Source organism: Taudactylus pleione, unplaced genomic scaffold, assembly GCF_031769625.1.
Source record: "Taudactylus pleione unplaced genomic scaffold, aTauple2 ptg002018l, whole genome shotgun sequence".
In the NCBI taxonomy this organism is placed as follows: Eukaryota; Metazoa; Chordata; class Amphibia; order Anura; family Myobatrachidae; genus Taudactylus; species Taudactylus pleione.
In genome coordinates this window covers 198,773-210,092 of record NW_028286414.1, presented here as the reverse complement: position 1 = coordinate 210,092, position 11,320 = coordinate 198,773, and the positions used below count along the sequence as shown (strand labels likewise).

General features: G+C 40.1%; 1 protein-coding gene across 1 annotated transcript in view; it reads right to left on the bottom strand.

Annotated features, from left to right (window-relative positions):
• Nucleotides 1-6,038: 6,038 nt before the first annotated feature.
• SLC38A4 (solute carrier family 38 member 4) overlaps nt 6,039-11,320 on the bottom strand; it is a 142,800-nt gene continuing 137,518 nt past the window's right edge. Inside the window, exons 15-16 of the mRNA XM_088465590.1 lie at nt 11,181-11,278; nt 6,039-10,329 (exon numbers count right to left, since the gene is read on the bottom strand). Of these exons, the coding sequence (XP_088321716.1) occupies nt 10,228-10,329; nt 11,181-11,278 (200 nt within the window). The 3' untranslated portion in view covers nt 6,039-10,227. The remainder of the gene's footprint in view (nt 10,330-11,180; nt 11,279-11,320) is intronic.

Genomic DNA, 11,320 nt, shown 5'->3' with positions numbered 1-11,320 from the left:
GAGGTGTGTATGATTCACCTGCATAGGCTCCTCTTCAGTAGGAGAAGGAATGGGACGGGTAGAAATGGAGGGGGTAAATGACCTTTGCCGGTCAGTTCTGTTTTTTTCAGCCTGACGTTCCCTGAAGCGTAGGTCAACTTTGATACACAACGAAATCATGTCGTTCAGATTAGTAGGAAGGTCTCGAGTGACTAGATCATCCTTTAGTCGGTCTGACAACCCATGCCAGAAGGTCGAGGTGAGGGCTTCCTCATTCCATTTGAGCTCTGATGCTAAAATTTGAAATTGCACGGCATATTGACTGACAGGACGGACCCCTTGTCTCAGTGTCATGATGTTTGATGATGCTGATACAGTACGCCCAGGTTCATCGAAAATCCTCCTGAAGGATGACACAAAGCCTGCATAATTATCCAGCAGTGGATCTGAGCGCTCCCAGAGTGGGGAAGCCCATTCCAAGGCCTGGCCGGATAACAGAGATACTATATAAGCCACTTTAGTTCTTGCAGTTAGAAAGTTGTCAGGCTGCAGGGTAAAATGTATGTCACACTGCTTTAGGAATCCTCGGCAGAGTTTAGGATTGCCGTCAAATTTATTTGGTAAAGGAAGATGTAAGCGGGGAGATGATCTGTCTCCTGTATTCCCAGACACTGATGCGGATGTAGATGCTGGTACTTCAGGGGTAGAAAAGGAAGTTTGCAAACTATCCTGTCGCTTGGACATCCCTTGCAGAAATTGAGCCATCTGATGCTGCATGTTTTCCAGATTTTCTAAACGACCAGAAATGCACCGGAACAAATCCACTCCTGATCCGTGGCCGGTTCCATGGGGCCAGTGCAAACTGTGATGTTCTGGGTTGTTTGTGGACCTGGGGTGGTAGCAGGAGCGATCACAGAAGCAGATTTGAAAATAAAACTAGGATTTTTAATAAGTGCTTGAGTAGACATATAATGTGGCAGTAAATAAAAGTCCAGGAATATATAAATGTGCACAAGAGTTCTGTGGTGGGAGTAAAAGGGTTAATGTCCAAGTAGAAACAATTAGAGCTGTCCAGGTGTGCAGGTAGTGAAACTGAAAATAATCAAACCAGGTATGCAGGTAGTGAACTGAAAATAATCAAGCCAGGTATGCAGGTAGTGAACTGAAGCGCAGGATGTCAGCAGGTTCAGGCACTCAGGTATGGGCAAGGGTGATGGAGGAAGCGGGGTAGTCCAGTGGGAGCTAGGAGCTGACAGGCAGACTGGCAGACAGCGAATTCATAGGAACAGGAAAGCACAGAGAACTCCCTCTCAGCTAGGCTGAGATACACGTTGCACTGGCAAAGAAGGAAGGCACTGACCCTTCCTAAATACCCCATGCCGTGCTGTTACTGGCCGGAGGGAACATGTGACTCACCAGGATTGGCCAGCCGCATCACATGGCCAGAAGGCAAGATGGCGGCGCCCATGCCAAACGGAATGGAGACGCCGCCAGGCCTTACCAGCGCAGAGTGACCACAGGCCCGCACAACAACGCGCACAGCCAAAGCCCCCCGCCAGACACCAGCTCCGCCACCAGACAGCCCGTGCCACAATGACCTCACAGGTAACACTCGCCTAGCGCCATGCTGAAATACCCTGGCCGTGACACTAATCATTTATTAGATCATTAAAAACTGAAACCACAAAGGTTCAGCTGTGGTACACAGGGCCGTAACTAAGGTAGTGCGATCAGTACCATGGCATAGGGCACCGCAGGGCAGGGGGCGCTGTTTGGGCCTGTCACTTTTCCTGTTTATTATCATTCTCACTTTTAGCTTCCTCTTCTTATATCTCCAGCATCTACTGGCTACCCCAGGATTACCCCATCTCTTCCCTGGCCCTTACCCATGAGGCCATGGCCCTTTTTCAGGTGTACTATCTTATGTCCCTATTTAAAAAATGGGGGGGTCGCCAATGCTCTCTCTGGCACAGGGCACCAAAAAGTCTGGTTACGGCTCTGGTGGTACACCACTAATGACTTTTGCCCAGTCTGAATATGTTCCATTTAAAACTACCCTCTAAACCAGAGGTTCCCAAACTCGGTCCTCAAGTCACCCTAACAGTTCAGGTTATAAGGATATCCATGCTTCACCACAGGCAACTTAATTATTACCTCAGTTAATTTGATTTAACCACCTCTGCTCATCCATGCATATCTCTAAAACCTGAACTGTTAGGGTGCCTTGAGGACTGAGTTTGGGAACCTCTGCTCTAACCAGTTCTCTACCCATGGTATGCACATACATTTTCCCCTAGACGTTGTACTCTTACGAACAAAACTTTATATGGAATAGTATTAAACAGTAATGTAAAATCCAAATATATCACATTCATTTCACTTTCAAGATTATTTTCAAACATACCTCCTTTATTAAAGTCACATGTATTGGCATGACTGGTCCTTAATGAAAGCATACTGACATTGTGTTATCAAGTTGTTTTCTACAATTTATTTCAGAATCGCAATGATGAACAGTGTGATTACATAAATATAATGAACAGTGTGATTACATAAATATAAGGTACAGTGTGATTACATAAATATAAGGTACAATGGGGGAGTCCTTAAATATAAGGAGCAGTAGGAGTCCATAAATATAAATATTATTGAGAGACCATAAATACTGTATAAGGTACAGTGGGAGTCCATGAATAGAAGGAGCAATGGTTCATCAACTACAGTAAGTCCCTTTTGCATTCCCCTGGTTGACAGTGGAAGTATCCTGCTACAAGCAATGCTACTCCTGAACTAACATCACCAGTATCAGGGAATTTGGCACATATACAGTATTGTAGTATTTAATATACAGTACATGCAGTGCTAAAGTCGCCGACAGTCTTTCCTCTAATACTTCTTCCAATCTCTAATGACCAAATAGATAACCTCTTAGGTATACTGTACAACAAATATAAACAGTAATAATAATTAATAGTGTCTGCGGAAACAAAGATATATTATGGTGAAAACAATGGGGAACAGTACCAGTGTCTAAGCTTTATTTGTTAAATCTAGTTATTCTTCATAGAACTGTCAGGATATGATTTTAAAGAAGAATGTAATAGGCTAATGCAGTGGATCATGAATGCTAGTCATTCATCTCTTTTATTTATTTAAATCAAAGTTCCAAGGTGTTCTATAGCAGCGGTCCCAGCACTTTTCTATATAGCATTGGGGCAGCTTTTGTACCATCATCCATCATGCACTATTTTATATATAACTGAATCGCAGCTTCATATTTCTTTTTAAATGTAACCAATCATAGTAAGTGTCCAGTACAGTCACTAAATAAGCTTTTCCCACCCTATATATTTCTCTATTAGCTAGAGGAATACCAACAATTGCCATGGTTTAATAAAGGTGAGATGCTGTGCCAACCAGTAGTCCATTTCAGCAAGTGTTAGTCACACTAATTCTGGGGGAGCTAAACTCCATGGTGTCCAGGTATTAAGGCAAATATGGAAGAGAGCGACACATTTCCATCATTCCTCTCAGCCATTGGGGAAAGTCCTCTGAGGTGCAGACGGTGTGTAAACATGAATGGGATTGATCATACCATGCAATATGTCTCCCCTCATCCATACACCAGAATTCCCCATCAGACCTATGGTGTCCAAGGATTGCTCTGTTCTGCTTTTGTGTTAAGCTGTGTTGTATGTAATAACTAATTATTAACTTTGCCTAAGTGAGAACACTCTGTCATAACCCAATTCCATAGCTTTGGTCTTACATGTAGATGCAATTGAATGCGTATGACTCCAGTATGCATAATGAGTACTTATTTAAGCTAATTTTCAGAGAATGCGTAGAGAGAATTCATGCAAGATATTCTCCTCAAACATGCCTATGTTCTCTCTGTATCAGATCCATTGATGCTATTTTATTCCCTAACTGGCTATATAGAATGATGAAAAATAGTAGGCATTATGTACTTCTGCATGTGGTATATGAACCCAGGGGAATAAGGTCAAACCAAGCTCCCAGAGGCAAAATAGACGGTAGTGCCCCCATGTGTAGTAGCACAGTTGACGGGGCAAAGGAGGAAGTGTGCCGTAATCCTGCCAGTTGTGGATAATATGCAGCCTCATTCCACCGTGTTTCTACAGCTCCAGTCCTGCAGTGTTGCTGCAGCCCTCCACTGTCTCTCCTCCCCTCCAGTGTCTCTGAAGCTCCCAGTGTCCCTCCGATGGTCCAGCACCTCTCCAGACCCTGTTTATCTTCAGCTCGTCAGTCCCTTCTGTCTCTGCAGCCCCCCAGTGTCTCTTCAACTGCAGCCAGCCTCTTTCTGCCTCTCAAACCTCCAAGTGTCTCTCCAACTCCAGACAGCCCAGAATACAGTATTCACTAAGCATTGTTTTTGACTGTCATTTTTAAAACTGCCAGCGATGCTCGTCAGATTTTAAGTTCCTTTCCCATAGGCGTGCATACAAACCAATGTGGAATCATTATAAAGCCATTGTGGTTTTCAAGCACTACACAAATCCATAAGATCTGTGCAGGCTTTTATGCCAAAAAATTTGAAAAAACGCAAAAAAAAAAAAAACAGCATGAGATCACCCTCAAATTGATAACCAGTCCTAGGCCTTATAACCTAGACTGGTAGTGAAAATAGAGGTCCCCCCCGATTTTTCACTAACCAGTTCTAGGCTGTCCCAGCCACGGCAGGTGGCGCTATAGCATTCTTATAGAAAATGACCGTGACCTTTGATTAGCGGCGAGTACCCAAGGGACAGGTGCCATCATCTATGAGGGCTTTTTTTGCCAAGTATCCTGGATGCCTACAAGGGACAAAGAGGACCTTTCCCATTGGATTGAGTGGATAATAAATGACAGCTTATCAAATTCCAGGACCACCCTCATATCCTCCATAAGCTATACTACACAATTACATCTCCTCTATACAGTCCACACATAACTTTACATATTTAATTTCTTCACTTTCACATCCTCCCTACCCTAGGCCACCATTCCTGTGTGACTGAATCATACAGCCCACCAAGGACCTCTGCAATTTGGCTGGATCATGTAGCACTTATTCTTGTGCATCAATGCCTATTGCCCTATGGATTGAAATCTTGCGAGCAGGGCCCTCTTACCTCTGTCTGTTGAAAAGTGGACTATTAATGCTAGTCATGCCCTCCATGCGCTAATTCTCCCCATCCTAAACCGGTTCTGTGGGCCATTGCTTTCCATAGACAGCTCTTAATACCCTATACCAACACTGGACAAGAGGTCCTAATCATTCATATTCATCGCTGTGTCCATTGCCTTGGAGGCATGTACCTGGAAAATCCCCCATTCATGGATATTTTCAAAAGGGAGCAGCAGTAGTACTTCTGCTTTGTCCTCAGTATTCTGAATGGTGCTGCTTGGTTCTTTACACGTCTTTTTATGATGAAAGCACCATTGGGCAGTTCGGTTTTGACTCTTTTGTTCTTTTCATCAAATTAGTGCAAACTTGGATTTATTTTATTGGCTATCCAAAACACGTGAGAGCAGGATAGCCAATAAGATGCAGTTTTTAAGATCCGAACATAACTGGCTAAAACTGAACCGGGGTGTTGTTAGTCCTGGTCTTGGCTCAATTTATGCACTGGGTCCCAGTGGCCTTAGTTATGCTGCTGGATCCCTTTTGTCAATAATATGTAATTTGCTAAGGGCTGCTGCACTTATGTAAATTGTTTGCAATATTATATGCGTCATTCTCATTAAACAACAGAATGTGGTTATCCTTGACTATTCAAAGCATCAAAGAGACAAAGAGGATGGAAAAACCTAATGCTACACAAAGATTGGTGATTTGTTGTTGCAAATTAAGTTTTCAGAATTCACAAAACTGTAGTTTATGGTGCCTGTTACAAATAGTCATTATATTTCAAATGTGTTTCATGCAAGTAATGGCATTCAACAATTCATAAGCCATTATTTATCACCTACAGTATGTAATTACTCATTTTGTGTCCTTCCAGTATATATAAAAGCACACTTATAAATAAACCACATCCTATTTGGTTCAAAAAGTTTTTTTTATTCCATATATTTTTTTCTTACTATAAAAAATACCATGTCAAACTACAGTATATTACAAACTCATATGGCAAAGCATCACAATTGCAATTTTAAAAACATCCAACCAAATCAACCTGAAGCCGTTTTATGTGCATTTTCCGAAGACAGCAAACATACTACCACTAGTTGTTTTATTATGCCTTTGAAAAAATAAAATAACATTCAAGTTAGTTATTTCTATAGCTAATGTATTATGATGATTTTAATTGAAAAAAAATATATACTACAAAACGTTGCAAAATAAGAGAGATCTACACAAAGAAAAACCCACACAAAGCACAATCCTAACCTATCCGCCAGCTCTCAGGGACCTAGTAATTTAGGGGCTGATGCAGAGTTGTTAGCAAATTGGGCGTAAATAACTCCAAAAAAAAAAAGGCCAGGAAAATGCCTGTTTCAATGCATAGGCAGAGCTGTGCACATCTGGAGTATAATCGCCTGATCTATGACAAGTCATCATCATAGTGTATTTGCACCTGCACTTTAGCATTTGCAAACAATACGCCTCTTATGCATGTTTGTGAAGCTCTACATGGGCCACATTTATGAAAACTATACCCATACTGCTCTCAGCCTATGACAGAAAGCCCCTTCCCTCCAAGGTCCCGCCTCTCTGGGCATAAGCTGCAGAATCGTGCATTTCCAGCATAGGCACATAAGCATGCACCCAATTTCTGGGAATTCGTAGTACACACAAGATATGCTGCACTATGCAAATTGGGGAAGTAGTCTCTCTGCATCAGGCCCTTACAGTACATAAACATTGGCACATCGTTATACATGAGAAACTGTAGTCATTTATTTGTCTGAGGTATTTTTTATATCAAATAATATAATATATTTAGTTCTAGAGATGATTATGATAACTAGTTTTATTATCATAATATGACATCACATTTACTTCTTAGATTACACAGTCCTTACAAATTCTTACTCTTAGTCCTCTGCCTCAAACCCACTGATGTTTATTACATGCACTTTATTTATATCTCTGGTAAAATGTACGTGGATGGGTTTGACACTAGAAACCATTGTTTCTATAGTGACCGCCATACCATACTTAGTTACTCTCCTGGCATGCCTGGGAGGCTTTTGAACTTTTAAGGAGCCCCCTGACTCCCAGAAGAGTAGGCAACACTCCTTCATCCCGCCGACTTCCTAGTGAAATGGGGAAGACAATGAGCATCATTTGAATAGCGGGTCAGTGGGGAGGGGGCGGGGCCAATATGACACAATTCTATGAGAATCAGATTAATTTGGCCTAATGATGAGAAATGCCTGGCCCCACCCCATCAGCACCAGCTGCATTTTCCTAGGGATGGCTATCCAAGAGTTCACCATCGATGGTCTTTATTGATGGTGCCATTGGTGCTTTACATCAATGGCATGAAGTCATCAACAGAAAACCATTGATGGTTTGAACCATTGATGGGCACCCCTGCTGTAGGACAATCTGGAAAGTTGGCAGGATGGAACAGCTTAACAGGTGGATCAGTGGAACAAATTATTGGAAATGTGAATTAAACTGTCAGGATAAAGGGCCTGAAATGCATGTTTTTGCTGGTGTGGTAAAATCACCAATCTAAGCTAGGTCCTACTACCAATGTAACTTAACTTCCATGATAAACAAAGTGTTAAGAAGCAGCTCCCAGTCTACAAGGATTGGGATAGGTGAATTTAATATAGGTATTTCCAGCCATGCATTTTCCAGCAGGAACTCCAAAAAGTGCTTCCCGTTTGTTGCTTCTGGAAAGTAGGCACTGCCCATGTCGTCTGTGCCACATTAAACCTCTACTTCTTATTTCCAATACTGACATTCCAAGCACAATTACACTAAAATGTGTTAGCTCAAAGCTGCACTACCACATATTGAAATGATGTTACTAAAGCGCTTCTTACCTTAGCTGGAGCCCAAGTGGTTGCTAAACAGTACAGCCTGTGATTGGTCCTCCTGTCAACACCCCCTTCCCTCCCCCTCCTCCACTGGAGCAGCCCCTGAAACTCCAGCTAGTGGTAGGGATCATATTAGCAACTTTTCACAGTAGGCTGTAGTACAGATATGAAGCAGTCCATTCATACACCACTAAAAAGATATATGAAAATATAATATAAAGTAATACATATTCAGGGAGATTTATCAAGAGGAGATGACCATTTTTAAAGCTTTTATATAGGAGTTTTTACCACTTATCAATATTTAATAATATAATGGTGCCTAACAAATTGTCTTGGCTGGCTATGGTGGCAAACTGCTTTCTCAACTTATCAAGCGATCAAAAGCTGAGATTTTCATTACTAAAATATAATAATAACACATCTGGGGATGACGTTATGCTTATCCGCTGTGTGCCACCAATGACCCACAAGTCCCTGACATGCCTTCCGATGATGCTAGTACTTTGCACTGAGTATACATTGCATTGGTGTATCCTGATACAATACAGAATGCTGGAGGGATCATTTATCGTAATACCTCTCTGGTGACTAAACTAATAAAACGTAGCAGCGCTATCATATCCTATATTGCTTCCTTCAGTGGTGATATAGGATGCTGTTTTAACACTTAGGAAAGTTATATAGTGTCTATTACAAACATATGCAGCCTCTATCATCTCTTTACAGCAAGGAGATACAGTGACAAGATCAATATTTTATATGTTGTGTTATATTGTAAATATTGTCAACAGATGCCATAAAAAAATCACACTGCATAATCACAGAGACCACCCAATTAAAAAACAAACTAACAAATATGCTGAAATATATATGGTATAATCAATGGTGGCAGAATAAAACTAAAAGTTATATAGAGATGCTGAAAGTATTATATACATAAATATTTTTTTTTCAAAAAGTTTCTCACACTGAGCATACTTATGACATACACAGAATAATTCAATAATAATATAGCCATATCCATAAGTGCTCTCCATACACCTCTCTGAGTCATTGCGGAAGACACAGTCATACACAGAATGGACATTGTCCAGAGATAATTCCAAACTAAACAATGGCCAACACCACATAGTTTAGTACTAGAAAGGAAATAACAGTTTAGAGCGCATTCTGGAGCATATTTTATAATACAGTGACATACTGAAGTTTTCATATTTGTTCTTCAGAAGGATTATTCTGAAACAACATAAAATGAACTTGCTTTAAGAAATGTTTTATGCCATCATTTTTCCTAGTTGCGCTAGGCAATTACTTAGTGTTGCCAGTTTTAAATCACTGTATAAAGTGTCTGATGCATGCCGTTTTCAAGAGAACATGTCAGATAAACATAACTGTATTTCTAGTGCGCTATCCCAGCTTTGTACAATGTTGGTGTTTTGTGTTCAAAAGGTTGTTGAGTTTGGGAAAGTAACTAATATATGAAACAGGCCCCTATCCTGCAGCATACAAGTAACACAGATTTATTGTAGGAGATAATTTAACTGTCTCACTGCAACATCATTTTCAGCACAGCTACGATTATTGTACTGATAGAGTTCATCTCTTTCTATCTGGATAATGTCACAAAGAACCATGAGATCATCCATTCATCTGAGACCCACTGTTTTAGAAGATGGCTTCAGTCATGATGCCTGGAACAATCAAATATGGAGGATGGGAGTGCATCATGGGAACTGGGTGCTTGTAAGCCTCATTTATTTTATGTAAATGGGACTGAGAGCTGTAGTAAAAAAGTTTTCCTTTAGCTATTAGGGTAGTAAGTAACAAAGTAAAAGCTGTAAATATACTAAACAACACTATAGCCAATTTCCCCCAATCAGACTCTGCTACAGGCACATACAGTGAAGACAGTAACAATACAGATATGGCACAATCTGTCCATTAATATCCTCCAATGAGAGCAGAAATTAATATTATCTTTAATCCAGCAGTTTTTCTTTTTGACTTGCATCAATCCCCTCCAGAGAACATCTACTCCATTGTAATACTTTTAATAATAAAAACAGTGGCATGTTTAATGTATAAATAACAAACCCTTGTACAAAAAAGTGTTTTATATTTCACATGTTGGTGCCAACAGCAGTCTTTGGATTGATCTAGCATCTTGTGTTAAAGGAATTGCAGCCATCCACGCTGGCATCCAGCCCAAGGAACACATAGTGTATGCTTTATGCATCAAAAGGGTTAATGGTGTTTGGAAGAAGGTGGGTTGTGGATCCAGTCAGATATAATTAGCGACATGCTTCCAATCATAAATATGAAGCCAACGATTAGGAAAACAAGAGCCTACGAGACAAGACATAAATATTCATTGTTACTCACTGTAGAAAGGGAGGTTTGCTAACTGAAGTAACAAGATAATAATTTCACTGGATTTTGCAAAAGTAAACATAAATATCGCAATAACCAAGAGAGTCAATGGCCCCCTACTGTTAGGAATGTCTTATATCATTCATATTTCCCATTGTTCCCTCAGTAATGATTCATTGGTAAAATGTTCTGCCTGTACATTCTTTGGGCGTGTTGCAGAGTATTATCAAGTCTGTACACAGTGACTGGCATGAAAACGGACTTTAGCATTTATTATAGATATTACATCATCGGAAGTCATGTGACTGATAAGATGTTCTTTCTTATTACATATAGTTTATATTCTGCTACACAAAACCTTAAAACAGTAAATAAAGTAATCATGAAAAGGAGACATTACAATGTATTCACTGTAAGGTGCTCTTCATTCTATAGATTTATATAGGATCATAGAAGTTTGTGGAATAAGATTTTTTTCCTTACACTACAAATTATCTTACTGAGTTACACTTACATACAACAAACACAATATAGTGTAACAGTAATTTACAGTAAGTAATGTTTCTTTGATTTCTTTAAGGAGCAAAGCTCCCTCTACTGGTAAGAGAACGGAATTGTAAAATGCAGTAATTTTCCACACACACAGGACAAATTTTGTGAAATTACAGGCGTTAACTCTAAAGACATTTACCTGGCACTAGGAACATTAATAAAATGACACAATAATAGCATGCTAAAACAACAGTTTACTATGGCAATTCAGTATTTCACCATTTCAATGCTATTTTTAGAAGTAGACTTTTCTTTTTAAGTATTAGTAACCTCACCCCTATTTTCTGTGGTGAGCGGAAAGGTTCCTTTTTCACGATTCGTAAATAAAAAGCAGCTGGAAGAATAAAGATCAACATTGTTGCTGCAGATGCTCCTACAGTGACAAAGAAAATCCACAACTTAATTTCAGATTAAA